This window comes from Solea senegalensis, linkage group LG3 (genome assembly GCF_019176455.1).
Source record: "Solea senegalensis isolate Sse05_10M linkage group LG3, IFAPA_SoseM_1, whole genome shotgun sequence".
Lineage (NCBI taxonomy): Eukaryota > Metazoa > Chordata > Actinopteri > Pleuronectiformes > Soleidae > Solea > Solea senegalensis.
The window spans coordinates 4,297,613-4,314,387 of record NC_058023.1 but is presented as its reverse complement, the minus strand read 5'-3'; the positions used below and the strand labels follow the sequence as shown (position 1 = coordinate 4,314,387).

At 42.6% G+C, this 16,775-nt stretch overlaps 3 protein-coding genes across 4 annotated transcripts; all 3 read right to left on the bottom strand.

Annotated features, from left to right (window-relative positions):
• Window positions 1-104: 104 nt before the first annotated feature.
• LOC122767212 (actin cytoskeleton-regulatory complex protein pan1-like) lies at window positions 105-1,701 on the bottom strand. The gene is made up of 3 exons (XM_044022623.1): window positions 1,250-1,701; window positions 526-713; window positions 105-418 (listed from the first exon to the last, which is right to left on the bottom strand). Exons 1-3 carry the CDS (start codon window positions 1,299-1,301, stop codon window positions 188-190), a joined length of 471 nt encoding a protein of 156 aa, XP_043878558.1. The 5' UTR covers window positions 1,302-1,701; the 3' UTR covers window positions 105-187.
• A 623-nt stretch (window positions 1,702-2,324) lies between these two features.
• Window positions 2,325-11,479, bottom strand: LOC122767198 (broad substrate specificity ATP-binding cassette transporter ABCG2-like). Of its 2 annotated transcripts, none has more exons than XM_044022603.1 (19): window positions 11,407-11,479; window positions 11,188-11,307; window positions 10,378-10,505; window positions 8,139-8,198; window positions 7,717-7,831; window positions 7,453-7,605; window positions 7,206-7,363; window positions 6,806-6,908; window positions 6,681-6,729; window positions 6,487-6,582; window positions 6,292-6,390; window positions 6,010-6,155; window positions 5,824-5,906; window positions 5,419-5,508; window positions 4,717-4,841; window positions 4,449-4,603; window positions 3,945-4,034; window positions 3,696-3,772; window positions 2,325-2,698 (listed from the first exon to the last, which is right to left on the bottom strand). In XM_044022603.1, exons 2-19 carry the CDS (start codon window positions 11,242-11,244, stop codon window positions 2,551-2,553), a joined length of 1,932 nt encoding a protein of 643 aa, XP_043878538.1. In that variant the 5' UTR covers window positions 11,245-11,307; window positions 11,407-11,479; the 3' UTR covers window positions 2,325-2,550. The 2 variants fall into 2 exon arrangements, with proteins under 2 accessions (XP_043878538.1, XP_043878539.1); XM_044022604.1 differs by having other exon boundaries at window positions 11,188-11,274.
• A 1,451-nt stretch (window positions 11,480-12,930) lies between these two features.
• On the bottom strand, window positions 12,931-16,274 carry ppm1ka (protein phosphatase, Mg2+/Mn2+ dependent 1Ka). The gene is made up of 9 exons (XM_044022611.1): window positions 16,157-16,274; window positions 14,990-15,105; window positions 14,720-14,887; window positions 14,473-14,645; window positions 14,297-14,397; window positions 13,825-13,990; window positions 13,407-13,551; window positions 13,192-13,326; window positions 12,931-13,098 (listed from the first exon to the last, which is right to left on the bottom strand). Exons 1-9 carry the CDS (start codon window positions 16,257-16,259, stop codon window positions 12,967-12,969), a joined length of 1,239 nt encoding a protein of 412 aa, XP_043878546.1. The 5' UTR covers window positions 16,260-16,274; the 3' UTR covers window positions 12,931-12,966.
• Between the last annotated feature and the right edge of the window lie 501 nt (window positions 16,275-16,775).

Sequence of the window (16,775 nt, the reverse complement as noted above, 5' to 3'; positions counted from 1 at the left end):
TTTCAAAAAAACTATCCCTTAGCATTGTTGTTTTATATGTAAAAAATAAAGAAACAGGTTATCAAGAAAGTTTTCTTTAATATTTTTATTTCAATAATGCAAATGTTTACTGGGTAGCGGTAAACAAAACAACAACATAAACATAAAAAAGTACAAAAAAAACCCAAAATGTAATAAGATGATGTCATCAAGACTCTTCACTGGAGTCCTCCTCCGAAGACGAACCCACACTTCGTCCACCATGACGCTGCCCTCTTATTGGCCGAGATACAAAGCTGCTAAACCTGGCACCAGTATGCCCTCTGCTGTTGGTCAGGAGGTAGTGCAGGAGGCGGGCTGCACTGTTGGAATGGCTGTTTGTGATTGGTTGTGCTGCCGCTGGCTGAGGCCTGATTGGTGGTGGTTTCTTCAGTGGCGGCTGGACGAGAAATTTAATTTAGATGAAAAAAAATGAAATGTATAAAATCACTGTTAGGACGCTTAAGTAGGGAGACACCTGGTGTCCACTAATGTTAGTCTGATTACCTTTCTGGTGACTGGTGGGGGTGGGGGTGTGGCTGCTTTCATTGTTGTGGTTGTGATAGCGGCAGGGACAGGAGCGGGGTCAGGGGCATGGTCAGGGCTACGGCCGGAGAAAATCCCGCAGATGTCGTCCACCGCGGAACCATCAATCTCTGGAATCTCAAACTCTGGTCCAGTGAAGACGGAGCGAGCTGAGGGAGGACAAACAGACCGGTGTTTATGAAACAAACAAATGTTTCGGCTAACGTCTTTAAACATGGTCCGTTTTTCAGTCCATGTTAAAATAGAGTTTGGAAGATTTTAGATTTTATTGTTTTCATTTTCCAACGGACCAATTTCACCTTTGTCGTCCTCTCGTGCATTACGTTAACATTTGAATTTGAAGGATGTCACATTTAAACCAATAGCTAAGCCACACCCCCTTAGCTTACTCATTCTGTGTTGACATTGTTGAAATTACGTTGCTTTGGCTGCTCGTTCAGTGACGTTTGGTCACATCATTCACAGTATTGGTGCTTTTTTTTTAATTACAATTAACTGATTTAGCTTCTTAGTGTTGGACCTGATGTTTTTTTTAATGGTCGTTTTGCGTAGTTTCTTTTTATGCTAACAAGAGTTAGCTAGAATCAGAACCAGAGCTCCCGGGAGCTAATGTGTGTTAACTAGAAACTAGAGAAGCGTTTTATAAATACAGTCACAATAAGAATACAATAGAGTCTTTACTCACCATGAGTCAGCGCCACAAAGACAAGCAGGGGGACGCACAGTGCTGCGGACATGTCTTCAGACGGAGACGGACAAATGAAGGAGAGAGAGCGATAGAGAGAGTGTAGGGAGGATGGAGGGATTTAAAAAAAAAACTGAAGTGGAGGGAGGAGGAAGAGACGAAGGAAGAGATGGATCCATGTCTAGACTGTGACTTTAAGTCGGAGCAGATCAGTCAGTTTGTGGTTCAGAGTTTCATCAGAGAAAAACCTGATAATCCTCCACCATTCTTTAAACTTTACTCTTTCACACACACACTCCGTCTTTACTCTACTTTTTTACTGTCACGTTTTATCTCTTTAATTTTCATGGATCAGTCAATCGTTTGTATATTTTGCTTTAGGGCAAGTTAACACCGACACAACAGTGTGTGTCACTTGTACCGCACACACACTCCTTCTTTACTGCCTCTACTTTTTCACTGGCACATGTTTAATCTCCTCAATTTTCATGGATCAGTCATTCATTTGCTTATTTTGCTTTAGGGCAAGTTAATACCGACACAACAGTGTGTGTCACCTGTACCACACACACACACACACACTGACTGATAATAGCTGTGGTTGCTATGGAAGCGAGTGTCTGCTTACACACACAAACCTACTGTGCAGTAACACAACTGTAAAAATAAAGAGATTTTATCCACTTAACAAGAGAATCACTAAAAAAGAGGTCAGCTTAAGTCTACAATGTCTTATTATGTTCACCAATTTATTTTACTGTTAGACGGCCTTTTGTAACGGCAACATTAACCCTTTAACACCTAAGCTTCAAAATGTCTGTTTTGACTTTGACTGAATCAGATTTACCTCAGTGGCACAAACTGACCACACGAGGCAGCAGTGGACCAGTAGCACCTGTGTTAGCGAGGTAAAAACACAGATTTTCTCTATGGAGTTTGGTATGGGACAATATCTCATACAACCCCACTTCAAAAACCTGTAGCACTGATAACTGATACTTGAATTGCCCTCTGCTGCATTTATTTTGCATAAAATGTAATTCGATAATGCAAAAAAATTAAAATAAAACACAGATTAAACCAAAAGTTTTATTGTAAAAAATGATCTCTAAAGTGCAAAAATTAGCATAACACGGTGCCACGTGTTGGTGAATAACTTATGTATGAGTATGTTATCTACAAACAAGAAAAATATTTTACAAATAAATGATCAATGTCATCACAGATTCCTTGTTCTTATTTTATCACGTAAATCAGAGTCGAACAGTGTTGCCATGGTGATGGTGATGGAAGGCGAAGGTCTAGGAGAACTTTCTGATGAAGCGCAGTTTGATGTAGGTGATGGACAGGAAGCAGATTGTCATGATGCCCAGAGCCATGTGGTTCTGCCAGAAACCCCACGTAGAGTAGTCCACGCCCTGTGCTGTCATAAACTCCTCCCCCGTGCAACTGTGAACACAGCACAAAGGTTTCTCCAACAATCGCAGAGTTACAGTGTTATAAACTGTAAAGTTTTACGTATGGTTACACAGTGTTATAAACTGTAATGTTTTACCTAAGGTTACACAGTGTTATAAACTGTAATGTTACGTATAAAGTAATTTTATGTAAAGTTACACAGTGTTATAAACTGTAATGTTTTACGTAAGCTTACACAGTGTTATAAACTGTAAAGTTTTACGTAAGGTTACACAGTGTTATAAACTGTAATGTTTTATGTAAGGTTACACAGTGTTATAAACTGTAATGTTTTATGTAAAGTTACACAATGTTATTAACTGTAATGTTACGTATAATGTAATTTTATGTAAAGTTACACAGTGTTATAAACTGTAATGTTTTATGTAAAGTTACACAATGTTATAAACTGTAATGTCACTTATAAAGTCATTTTACGTAAAGTTACACAATGTTATAAACTGTAATGTTACGTATTAAGTAATTTTACGCGAAGTTACACAGTTTTATAAACTGTAATGTTATACAGTGATATTAAACTGGTGCTTCAAATGTTTATCAAAAAGTAAAATGAAGAATTTACCTATTTTCATTTTAATCTTAAAATGTACAACTCTGGTTCGATGATGAATCTGTTCTCTCTTCTATTGCTGCCTTGTAAAAACACTGCTACGTGCTATGAAACAAAGTTATTTACTCAACCTAACAAACTGCAAACACAGTTTCAAACTAACTAACTGCACGTAAAAAAAACTGGGTCGTGCAACAATTCAGGTCCGATTAGCTCACGATGTAAATATGTCGACCGTTAATTATCGCGCTGTTAAGTTTTACATTTCAACAAAGAACCCGAACAGGTTAATGATTAATCACAGCAGGTCACACTCACTGTCAATGCGTCAAAGTGTCCAGCAGGTGGAGACATTAACACGTCAACACTGACTCTGTGGTTCTTATAAAACAATCAAAATCTGTGTGGGAATCTTACGCCAGTCCAGGTGGAACAACGCTGATGTTTAACCCGTGACAGAAGGTCAGACCAGTGAACTCGTTCACCTGCAGAGCCTGAAAAAAAAAACACAAACACACCATCAACACAACACCAGTGTGTGTACTTATATGTGGTGATAAGGCTTTGTGAATGGAAGTCAATGCAGTATCCTTAGAAGAATAGCTGTACAATCTCTGTGTGTGTGTGTGTGTGTGTGTGTGTGTGAGTGTGAGTGTGTATACGTACACTTAGGCCATATCGTGGGATACTTAAGTACTTTAACCAGGCGAGCCAGCTGACGATGGAGGGAAGGTTCACCAACAGACCTGCAAAGATCTTTGTGGAATAACAGACAAATATTATTTTTTTAACGAGGTAAATCTTTAAATCTGAAAAACAATTCTCTTGTAAACATTGATGGATATTCATTAAAAAGTTGAATTGTGGTGTTCCCCAAAGCTCAATCATAGGTTCCCCACTCTTTTACGCTCATTTTCCTTTTTATTTATTTATTTTTTACCTAAAAAAAGGAAGGGACATGTATATACAGCTGTCTAGCAGGACAATAGGAGTGTCCTTTCTTTCTCTCTCTTTGACCAGTCCTGGAATTTCCTGGCCGGAAAATAGATTCCGGTTCAAGAATGGTCCAGTTCTCCCTCAGATCACGACTATACTGTGAAATCGTTGAGAATTAATAGTGGCCCCAACCCCAGCACGGCAACAGAAAGTAATGGGAATTATTAAGTTCACCATCATGAAGACAAAGCTGATGGTCAAGAAGATGTTGGCGATGGCCACCACCGTCTGGTCGGACGAGATGGCGAAAACCATGGAGGTGGCGGTGTAGGCGATGAGCATGACGGTGAACATGAAGAGGAAGAAGGCCTCGACCGTGGGCTTCAGACCTACACACACGCACAATGTAAGAGGACTGTTGGCACCACATAGACTTAACAAAATATGGATGAATGTGGAGGAATAAGCAATAGCAGAGAACAAAAGTCGGGAAATTATTCACCAATCATGTAGTACGACACGCAGCTGAAGACGATTGCAGGTATGGTTCGCAGCGTGATGATGTCCGACAGGATCTTGGACAGGAAGTAGACGGACAGTCTGTAGTAACCGCTGATGTACTCGTGACTGGAGAAAGACAGAGAAGCCATAGCTCGATCAAGAAACAGTGACAGTGAAATGTAACACTAGACTTCCTGACACTGCCCTCATAAACACAAAACAAGCTCAATATTTACCTCATGCAGTTAGCCTAGCTTAGCATAAAGTCTGGAGTCAAAGAAGCTAGCATGCAAAATATGATCAATAAATCTGTTCAGAACTATAGAGAAAACAATGACGGTGAAATGTAACTGTACATCGTGCAGTGAGTCTAGCTTAGCATAGAAGCTAGCATGCAACTGCTTTCCAAAATCCGAACAATGAATTTGATGTACCTGATTGGAACTATGGAGAAAACAATGAAATGTAACACTATATCAGTGAGCTCAGTAGTAATCTCATGAAGTTAGCGATAGCTTAGCATAAAGTCTGGAGTCAAAGAAGCGAGCATACAACTGATTACCAAAATCTGGTACATCAAGGTACATCAATACACCGGACACTACAGTAGCAACCCTTTCAGAATGTTATGTCTATAAAAGTACTATATAGCACATAAATTAACATGTAAAAAAAAAAGTGTGTGTGCGTGCGTGTGTCTCACATGAAGAGCTTCCTCTCAGTGATGAAGAGCTCCGCTGCAGACACCGTACTAAAACACTGGTTGACCGTGATGAAGAAGAGTGCGCCCAACCTGGACACACAGTGACACACAAACATCTCATCTCCACACTGTCACATGACACGGAACCAAAGACAATAACGCGTGATCATAATATGATGACGACATACTGTACGATAATCATAGAATAGAACATAATAGAATTTAGCAGACTATAATAGAATAAAGAAAAATAGAATGGAATAGAATAAAGAAAAACTGAATATAATAGAAGAGAATATAATTAAGTAAAACTGAAGTATAGTATAGTGAGTAAAATAGAATAAAGACTAGAATATAGTCAAGCAAAAATAGAATAAAGTAGATTAGGAAAGAAAAATAGAATACCTGTTCTGCATTCCACTCTGAGTGTCTTCAACGCCAAAGAAAATGGCTCCAACGATCAGAGCGAGGAAAATTGTCACGCAGACCTGGACGCAGTAACAACACTGTCATCAGAGGCTGCAGTTCCCGTGATGGCCACTAGGGCAGCAGCAGTTGCCGTTGTGCTGACATTTACGCGGGTGTTGTTACCTGAGCGATGGACGTCTGAGGGTTTAGCGCCATGTTCTTGAAGGTTCTCTTCATAACCCACTTGAACTGGGTCAGGAAGCCCGTGGTGTACGTGATGGTCCTGGAGCTAGGGTTGGCGCTTGTCTTCTTCCCCTCAATTATCCTCTCTGACAGACAGGGGGCGACAAAGGAACACTTGGTTTTTAGGTTGAATTATGACAGGAAGTAAGATCAAACACTAATCAGCTGTGACACATTTGACAGATGTGTCAGTTCCTCATGTAACCAGATAACTTGACTCACCCAGCTCTGCTCTGGTCTCCTTGTAGTACTGACAGCTCCTGTACTCCTCCACCAGTTTGTCCTCTATCCCTTTTTTGGACTTGGACACCGAGTCTGGATCTGGACAAAGATTAAACACCCAAATTTATCACCAAACACCAAACACCACCTTTAACGATGGACACTTTGTCCTGTGTGGTCGTCATAGTTACGAACCTCTGTCCAAGTCGCTGGTGAGGATGGCGGTCGAGTCTCCGTTGATGACGTCGAGGAAGAAGTCAGCGGGGTTGTTGTGAGGCTCACAGCTGAATCCTGGGAAATGGAGTTTGATTATTATTGGCGCTGTTAATTTATCGCGACATTAGCGTTGTGTTGTGTCACAGTATGTTTGCATTAACGCGAGTTCCCACCGATGTCCTCGAAGTACTGCAGCGCGTTCTGAGCCGGTCCATGGAAAACCTGTCAGCATGAAAGACATCGTTATCGTCTGGTCTCGTCCAAAAACACACACAGAGCGGACAGGAGGTGAGTGAACCTGTTTGCCGGTGACGAGCAGCGTGAGGCTGTCGAACAGACGGAAGATGCCGTAGCGAGGCTGGTGGATGGACAGGATGATGGTGCGTCCGTGAGTCGCCATCCTGGACAGACGGAAACACAAAATTCACAGTTTATGTATTTACACAAGCTGTCTTTCCCACCAAAAGCAAGCCAATTTACCTAATCCCACTTTTGCATGTTTTTGGACTGTGGAAGGAAACCGAAGAACCCTGAGAAAACCCACACACCTAGCGTGAACATTCACTCCATGCAGAAAGGCCCTTGAGTGCTAACTACTACATCAACCGTGTGGAAACCCCTAATTGCTAACTTCTTACAGTACGCAAACATTGTGTTCACAGCTTTGTTCTGCTTCGACAAACATTCATATGCGTCACCTCTTGAGCAGCAGCAGCACAGAGTTTGCCGTGCTGGCGTCGAGGCCCGTGGTCGGTTCGTCCAGGAAGAGGACGGACGGGTCGATGATCAGCTCCATGCCGATGTTTGTCCTCTTACGCTCGCCACCGGAGATCCCGCGAATCAGCTGAGTTCCGACCTACCACACACATACACAGATACACATTATTGTTTATTTATTTATTACATTTTTTATTTGTTTGTTTATTTTCGCCTCCTGCTCCTCACCCTGGAGTCGGCCACCCGGGTCAGTCCCAGCTCCTCGATCAGTTTGTTCACTTTTTGACCTCTCTCTTGTGGAGAGATGCTCGACGGGAGACGCAGCGCCGCCGAGAAGCTGAAGTTTTCTCTGACCGTCAGAGTTCCCATCACCACGTCATCCTGCGGATAAGAAACCGACGACTTTTGTGAGATCCACTGCTGCTGTAACCCCTCCCCCCCCCCGTCCTTGGTCATTTGAAGTTAACAGAATGTTACTTCTGTCTCACGCACCTGCACCACGTATCCCGAAAGACACTTGAAGTTCGGCGGCTGAGGAGCGCCGTCGATCAGGACTTCTCCGGAGAGACCTCGCGGATCCTTCCTGGCTGCCAGGATGTCCAGGAACCTGGATAAAATATGGGGTTAGCAAGATTGGGATTATTCAACATCTTATGCAGACTATCAGACTAAATGATATTTTTGTCTTTCATGACGGTCACCATGTTGGATTATCAATCACAGTGGCACGGATTCTTGTTCTTGTTCTTGTTTGGTGGACTGGCAACAATACGTATGAACCCAACCAATCAAAACCAAGATTGTGAACCCATTCCTGGTTGTCTAACCCTAACAGCAGCAGTATCCCTCTTCTGCCATGTTTATGTCTGCATGTCTGTATGCCACCTGGTGGAACTTTGTGGTGCAACACTCACGATGACTTGCCGCTTCCTGTCGCCCCCATGATGGCGTTGAGCCCAGGCTTCATGATCCCACTGAGGGAGAGAGAGAGAGAGAGAGAGAGAGTCATGTTAGCTTAGCTTGCAGAAGTGCAACGTCTTTTAACCTCTTGACAGAACCATGCTAACTATTATTCCCTCATTCCCTGTCTGTAGTAAGCTAAGCTAACAACTACTTGTCTTGGTTCTATAGTAGTTTATGATATGACTCAGCGGTTACACTTATGTTCATTTTCACATGTTTGAGGAACTGAAAGGATTTATTTTTTTGGTCTAGCTCTAAGACAAAAATTGTCCAACACATCAGATCATGACTCAGCTAGTATCATGCACTTGCAGTGCAACCATGATGCAGCACTTTTCTCCGTAGCCAATCAGTAGGCAACTTCCTAAGGCCCGCCCACAAACAATTCCATAGCCCTAACCAACGAGTAAAACACACACTGTGTTTAATAAACTGAGAGGAGATAAAAAATAAAGCAGCTGCGTCTTCCAAGAACACTGTGTTTGTCCTGATCAAGGACGGACGACACACGCGAGAACAGCATGTGAACAGCAGGGGGCGGGGCAGTCGTCCTGATTGTGTCTTGACGGGCTGGGGAACCTCTGATGCCTCATAATAACAGTGTGACAAAACAACGCAGAAACTCATGCTCATGATTCTAAATTTAAAGAAAAAACAAGATCAGTCAAACAACGTTCTCACAGGAATGGATCAATAAACATTCTATAAAACCTTCAACTTTGACTCGCACTGGTCAATGATTGAAAAAGAACCATAAAATACCGCAGATACCGCCCAGTGTAAACTCAATGCACTGCACTTTTCACAACAATCATGTAACCTCATTCATTCAACAGTATTTATGTATGTGACATTGACATTGAAACAGCTGAAGCACGTGGGATTTCAAAGTTTAGCATTAGTTAGCGATAAAGTCGCGCAGGATATTTTTACAGGTTTATGGTAAAAGACCTGTGACCTGAAGTTGGCACTATTCGGTCAGAGGTTATCAAGCTAACATAACCATAATTGTCCCTGTGTTATAACTGCTTTCATAACTATTCAGCCACAGCAGATTGTTGTCATAGGGACACTAGGGGACACACCTATGACTGACCTTTTTTATACCCAAATTCAACCACTAAAACTAATGTTTCTGTTCACAGTAAATAACTATGATTGAATCAAGTAATCATCAATCATAGTTATTTACTAAATTATGTAATTTATTTACCAAATTAGTAAATAATATGCTTTACTATTTTTTGTGAAAGAGTACATTTGGATAATATATAAATTTTTTTAGCGCTTTAGCACAAAAAATATCATTTTGGTTAAAGTTACACACTGGTGTAGAAAAAATTTTGATAATTACCAATGCTGTTAATTTAGGGCAGCTGTGGCTTTGCGGGACCCTATGTGATACGCAGGTATACGGATTTACGTATAACCACTTCAAAATGATACGCATCAACACGGCTCTTTGCAGTTTGGAGGTTTTATTAGGATACGACTGTACGGGTTGTGATTTTGGCTCACGGCTCATATTTTGCTGTGTTTTCAACATCCTGGCCCTAAAATCTGCGGCCATGTTAGCGGACAATGAGTCAGCAGGTAGCACATTGACGTTAGCGTCGGTTTAAAAGAGTCTGTTTGGAAGATGTGAAATTGTGGGGGCGTGTAAAACAGCATGCGGCATCTTCTGCTTTCTTGTGAAGTGATGAGTCGTGATTTAAACCATGACAAGGCTGAACTTCCCCGTTACATCACCGCCGTCGTCGTCGTCTTCCTCTTCTGCCCGTGACTGCTAGCATGTTAGCACGGCCAATGACTGAGCTTGGTTGAGGTTGTGTTTCCGTGAATTTTACACCCAGATTTTTCTCAGAATGTCACATTTCGGGCTTCCTGTGTGTGTGTGTGTGTGTGTTGTTTGTTGCTTCACGCTGAGACTCATTGTTCAGACTGAAGCCGAGTCTCCTGACAAAGCAAACTTCCTTCCTCCGCCTCCTGGCGTGTGTATGTGTGTGTGTTTGATCCAGTCGGGTCAGGTTGCCTCCTAACGGCACGTACATAAACACACAGGACACAATAACCGCGCACGTGCGGCTTCAGCTCACTGAACACGACTCAGACCCGCAGTCACGTTGCCATTTTATGTATTAAATATTACATTAATTTCGAATTGTATTAATATTTAAACTCGCGACTCACTTGAGGTCGATGAGAATGTCTTTGGTCGTCTTCTTCCTCAGGCATAAACAGCCTCCTCCCTGTGTCACTTTGTAATGTATGTTGTGGAAGCTGACGGTGGCGCCGGTCCGTTTGCCAGAACCTCCAGACTGAGGCACAGTAACGTCAGTTTATAAACATGTTTAAAGTCATAATTCTGTTTGTTTTCGTGTAGTTGGATGAGTTACTGCGATATAATCAGTGCTTTTGGCGCCCCCTGTGGTGGGAACCTTCATGTCTGCGTCTTAATTTTCTCATTAAACAGTTTTTTAACACACTCATTCTCCCACACCAAAGTCCATAGAGAAAATCAGCGATTTAAGCTCACTCTGATGCAGGAGCTGCTGCTCCGCTGCTGCCCCGTGTGGCCAGTTTGTGTCACTGAGGTAAATCCGTGCAAAGGATTTCAAATGCCGAATTCACAAAATGAGACATTTGAACTTACTGATGAAGGCAGCAGTGGATCAACAACTCCCATGTGTTGTGATGTTAAAATCACTGGTTTTCTCAATGGGGTTTGGTGTGGGAGAGTCAGTGTTTATAAATGTCAGTCTCCGGTTGGAAAAGTTTGTCAAACAGCAAAATAATTCAGTGAAACTAATCTGGGAGATGTTGTAGACTTTAATCTGACATAGATTTTAGTTGGTGAGTCTGTTTTTAAGTGGCTAAAATCAATTTATCCTGTTTTCACTGAAAGCGAGCCTCCGTGTCAGAGGCTGGTTCTCAACACAGGGGGCGCTCACAGTGTGTGTGTGTGTGTGTGTGTGTGTGTGTGTGTGTGTGTGAAGGTACCTTTTGTTTGGAATGTCCAGTCTGCCTGGAGTCCATCTGCAGCTGGACGTTGGACATCCTCTACGTCTGAGCGCCGGACACAAACCACTGCAGAGACTTTGTCCGTTTTATTTCTCACTTCTTCTCCAAATACAGTGAAATAGGTTACTCAACTTTTTAACCCTTTTTGTGTCTGATAAGAGTCAAAGAAAAGGAAAGATTAGAAAGTTCATCACTGACCTGTGGAGGACGGAGAGTCCCTGTGGAAAAAAGCAGCTGCCCACAGAGCACTGAGCAGCACAGAGAAAGAGAGAGAGAGAGAGAGTGGTGTGTTCACTGTCTGTGTGTGCATGTGTGTTTGTGTGTGTGATATAACCTCCGTTTTACGACAGAAGCTGATAAGACAAGTGGGGAGAAGTTCAGACGCGGTTCATCTCGCTGACCGCAGAGGGTGAAAGTTGAGTTTAAGCCTTTTCTGCGGCTGAGAGAAATGAAAAAGCTGTGTCACTGCTCCTTTAATGCCCTCGCAGATTGTTATTGCCTCTTTGCAAGAGTCAATAAAGAAACATAAAAGAATTAAAACAATCATCTTCTGTCCAGACCTGTAGAATAAATTCTACCAAGCTCGTTTTTTGTCTTTAAATCGAACATTTTATTCTCTTTAAATGTTTGCTGTTGTTGTTTTTTTCTTGGTCGTTCTCCTGGTGCTCAGGACACACCTGATTCAAATAACTATATAATCAGGCTTTTGCAGTGCTTCATCTTGCTGATGACTATTTGAATCAGGTGTGTGAGTGGGGATTGATAAACCACAACAATAAACATAAAATAAAATAAAAAATTGTCTCCTATTTAATGTTCAACTGTCACATTGAAGAACCACAGGGACATTTAAATTGTCATCAAAATGTATAAGTTAATTTTGGTTAAAAAAAAAGAAAAAAAAAAGAGATCACAACAATTAACATAAATAAATAGGTTTAAAAAAAACATCAAAAAACACCTTAGGACATCCCTTAAATGCAGAAATTGTTAAGTAATTTACAATAATTTCAACAAATTAAATAAGAAAACAAGAAAGATCGCCATTGTAAATGTTTGCATTTTTTTTTTATGAAAACAACTCATTTAAAGACGAATCATCTCAGACAGTAACAACTCATTCACACTTCACGTCAGCCTCATGATTGTTGAATGTGCATCACATTGTCTCCATCTGCTGTTGACAAGTGGTATTACACGTCCTTCCTCTGAATTCAACACAAAGATCATGTATATGTTGACTTTGATCTGTTTTCATATTTATTCACAAACTTGCTTTTAATTGAGTGGTTGAACTGATTATTGATCAGTGTATTAAAAAAAACTGCCTTTAATAACAATAACAACACACCACCTTGTGGTCACATGAAGTCCCGTCTATATTTACCCACCGACACCCGAACGCCTCATCACACCCCCCACCACGTGCAAGGGAGGCGGGACATTCCTGCGACGCACCACAGTTTGCTTGCGGCTCATCAGCTGCACATAAAAATAGATGTTTATATTCAAACAACATTGTTTTTGTAAGCAGTGGAGTCGCCCCCTGGTGGCTAAGTGTGACATATACGTTCTGTTTAAGCTAGTTTAACTGTCGCTAGCTGTTTTTCCCTAAAGAATCGCATTTTTGAAGCACTAAATGTTGCTGAAAATGGTTAATAATTGACACGCAAATTAGAACTTAAGGTTACTTTGTAGTGCAAAATGGCTCAATAGCCCCTTTGTAAAAAGTAGTGCAAAATGGCTCAATGCCATTGTCTACGCCCACCTCCCGCTGGAAAGGAAGTTCCTGCTCACGCTGTAGGCGGCGGCGTAGCTCGGTTGCTTCCCCCACGCTCCGAGCGGTACAACGATAGCGGTGGCGTTGTCCTCAGAGCCGTACTGCAGCGCCTTGAAAGAAAAGAAAAACTAACGTGAGCACGTTTTCTGTCCAATTAGCTTACAGCTACAGGTAACGGCAACGCTAACAGGTCTGTCAACAACCTGCTGAGTGATGACGTCTGCCGCCTCTGTGGCGTCCTGGCACTGGTTGATGACATCACAGACCTCCTGGTCACTCAGCAGGAAGTTGATGCCGTCAGTGGTCAGAGCGAGGAAGGAGTCGTTGGCGTGCCGGACCTGCAGAGACGAGCGCAAGAAACAGAATCCGTTGACGTCACGACCCGCTGTTTGCTCTAGCGCCGGCATCGATGACTCACCATAACCCGCCGTGTGTCGGGCTCGGCGATGACGCCGCTGTTTTTCAGGTGGAAGTCGCCGATGCTGCGCGTCATGGCGAGGCGCCCGTTAACGTTAGCCTGACCCGTACTGTCCCAGGCCACGTAGCCGCCAAACCTGTATATCCTGAGGAAACACACACACACACGAGGTCAGTGACGGCACCAGATGGCGAGGTTGTTGACCTTGTGTGTAAAGGTCACTAAAGTGTTGACGTATGTGTGTGTGAATGTCCATGGTTAAAATTAGCCTGGCTCTACTGTTACATAACACACACACATTCACTGAGTGTCGTCGCCTCCACCTGCTGCCCCACATACTGAGACTGTTAATACACCATGACCACCGTTTGACCTCTGACCCCTGACGTACACACTGTGTGCGTGTGGGTGTGTATACCGTTGTCTCTCGTCCCTCAGGTCAGGTGTGTGGTCTGTGGTGAGTTTCTTGGCTCCTCCCTTCCTGCACAACATGGCCCGACTGTCGCCGACGCTCCCGACCACCAGCTCCACGCCGTCACGTAGCATGGCAACCGTCGCCGTGGTGCCGGCGGTCAGGAAGGAGGCTGAGGAGGAAGGGAGGGAGGAGTATTTTGAGTATATGTTGTTTACAGTACTACAGTGTGTTTACTGTATACTTTGTATACAGCACAATTAGTGCTGTCAAATGATTAAAATATTTAATCGCGATTAATCGCATTAATGTCATAGTTGCAATTAATCGCACATTTTTATCTATTCTAAATGTCCCTTGATTTCTTTATGTCCCATTATTTTTTTTCATTTTAATGCTCTTGTCAACATAACTGACAGCACTAAGCACAAGTTTACTTTGTTTACAGTACACTTTGTTTTCACTATTACAGTCTCACCTGCGTTGAAGTAGCTCAGGTGTGTGTGAAGACTTTTGTCTGCATCTAAAAACGCTTTCTTTAAAACTTTTTCCAGATCGTCTTCTTCCTCCAAAGCATCTCTGGATAAAACCAATAACTGATCAATAACGTCATCAGGGTGTGACCGGGGGTGAAACGTGGCTTAAAAAACACACCTGATAAATTTCTCCATGAAGGTGTAGCAGTAGTCGGCGGCGTGTGGGCCGCCGTGGCCGTCAAACACGGCAAAGTACAGCAGGTTGTCATGGATACGGGCCACGCGGAGACGGTCCTCATTCTGTTTCCTGTGACCCTGAACCGACGCACTGCCCACCCGGGACAGACTGACCTGTGTGGGAGGAGCGGGCAGGGTCATATTAGTCACTTATTTTATTCATTCATTCATTCATTCCTCTCAGTTACCTGTGGAACTGGTTTTCCATATCTCACACTAGAGGGCAGCAGTATTGGCTCCTCGATCCTGTTGTCCCAGATGCCAAACGAGTCCCAGGTCACCAAGCGGTCACTGTCCAGACAGACTGATCCGCTGGCCCGCCGCACACCCATCACCCCTGACGTAGCCCCGCCCACCTGTGGAGCAGAAATTCAGCCTAAGTCTAGGCGAATCATTTCCTGCTAATCTGACAAACTCAATGAACTAATTAAAATGGCGGCGTAATGACAGTAACAGACCTGCTCTAAAGCTTTGGCGGGTTCTGCCGACCGCCGTGCATTGACGAAGGGTCGCGTGGTGCCGATGGAGCAGCTGCGGCGCAGCACGTTCAGTAGCACTGAAGACGACACCATGACTGGCAAAAAAGTGTCAAAAACAACAGTCGGCGTTTTAAACAACAGTCATCTTAAGCAGTCATCATAAACAGTCAGTCATAACTAATAGTCGTAATAAATTGTCATCATAAACAACAGCCGTCATTAAAACAACAGCCTTCATAAACAACAGTCACTATTACAAACAACAGTCGTCATAAACAACAGTTGCTATTACAAACAACAGTCGCTATTATAAACAACAGTAGTCATAAACAGCAGTTGCTATTACAAACAGTCGCTATTATAAACAACAGTAGTCATAAACAGCAGTTGCTATTACAAACAACAGTCGCTATTATAAACAACAGTAGTCATAAACAGCAGTTGCTATTACAAACAACAGTCACTACTATAAACAACAGTTGTCATAAACAACAGGCGCTATTATAAACAACAGTCGTCATACATGACAGTCACTATTATAAACAACAGTCGTCATAAACAACAGTCACTATAATGAACAACAGTCATCATAAACAACAGTTGCTATTACAAACAACAGTCGCTATTATAAACAACAGTCGTTATTATAAACAGTCGTCATAAACAACAGCCGCTATTATAAACAACAGTTGCTATTATAATCAACAGTCGTCAAACAACAGCCGCTATTATAAACAACAGTCGTCATGATCAACAACCGTCATAATCACATGCCATTATCATTAAAGACAATCATAACCAACAGTCGTCATAAAAGACAAAAGGTGTCAGTTACACAACAGTCATCATAAATTGACGTTGTAAACAACAGTTGCCATGACAACTGACATAATCAGCAAACAGTCAACCATTGACAACAGTCATCATTATAAACAACTGCTGTCATCGTAGTCATTTGAAAGAACACCCATAAACTCTTGTCTGACACAACAGTCACCAGTTACTGTTACTGTTGTTAACAACATTCGAAATAAACAACAGTCACCTATGTAAACAACAGTCAGCATAGTAAACAACTGTATGGAGGGGAAACAATGTTTCACTATGTAACAGAAAAGTTGTCAAAATGGCGTCGGAAAAACTCACCTTTTCCTCTGCAATTTTTTTCCCACCTGAACTGTTTCTGTGGCGACTGGTGTCCAAGCTGCGGCAGCTGCTTTGCCCCATGAGACGCCCACTGCCGCTCCATCTGTTATTAACAACACTGGAGGTCGGGGGGGGGTCTCGGCTCCAGGGCGTCCAATCAGAGTCTGAGACGAAATCATAGTGGAGGGGGGTGTGGCTGTTTTTGGCGCCATGCCACTAACTCCCTCTCTGTCTGTTTATTTATACCTCTCTCTACTCTGCCTGTAAATTTTCAGTCACTTGATTGAATGATTGTATCGTGTATCGTTTCCCACGTCCGATTTCCAATGTCCATGGAAGGTCGCATTAGGCAGCTGCTTCACAGCGCCCCCTAGTGACAACACCGTATTTACACTGTGCTCACAGGAGGGACTCAAATTTGGTGGCATCCATAAAAACACTTTGTTGAATGTGTTACCACTGCAACTGTGCACATTCAACTCCGATGTTTGCTGAAAAGTAGGAACATGGTCCCAGCGGACAACAGGTTCAGTTCATTCTTGAAAATTTCAAATTAAAAGTATATGCATTCTGTGAAATGTGAAGAAAGTCTATTTTATGACTAAATTTCAGGCTAAAA

What these genes read in the sequence shown, in the direction of transcription:
- LOC122767198 (XM_044022603.1), bottom strand. Translation starts at nt 11,244, where the DNA reads ATGTCCAACGTCCAGCTGCAGATGGACTCCAGGCAGACTGGACATTCC. An exon ending in CTGGACATTCCAAACAAAAG is followed by an intron (nt 10,506 to 11,187) that starts GTACCTTCACAC and finishes ACTGTGCCTCAG; the next exon opens with TCTGGAGGTTCTGGCAAACG. An exon ending in CTCAGACGTCCATCGCTCAG is followed by an intron (nt 5,907 to 6,009) that starts GTAACAACACCC and finishes TACTGCGTCCAG; the next exon opens with GTCTGCGTGACAATTTTCCT.
- ppm1ka (XM_044022611.1), bottom strand. Translation starts at nt 16,259, where the DNA reads ATGGAGCGGCAGTGGGCGTCTCATGGGGCAAAGCAGCTGCCGCAGCTT. An exon ending in ATGGAAAACCAGTTCCACAG is followed by an intron (nt 14,646 to 14,719) that starts GTAACTGAGAGG and finishes CCTCCCACACAG; the next exon opens with GTCAGTCTGTCCCGGGTGGG. An exon ending in CAGACGTCATCACTCAGCAG is followed by an intron (nt 13,099 to 13,191) that starts GTTGTTGACAGA and finishes TTTTCTTTCAAG; the next exon opens with GCGCTGCAGTACGGCTCTGA.
- LOC122767212 (XM_044022623.1), bottom strand. Translation starts at nt 1,301, where the DNA reads ATGTCCGCAGCACTGTGCGTCCCCCTGCTTGTCTTTGTGGCGCTGACT. An exon ending in CTTTGTGGCGCTGACTCATG is followed by an intron (nt 714 to 1,249) that starts GTGAGTAAAGAC and finishes GTCCTCCCTCAG; the next exon opens with CTCGCTCCGTCTTCACTGGA. An exon ending in CCCCACCAGTCACCAGAAAG is followed by an intron (nt 419 to 525) that starts GTAATCAGACTA and finishes TTTCTCGTCCAG; the next exon opens with CCGCCACTGAAGAAACCACC.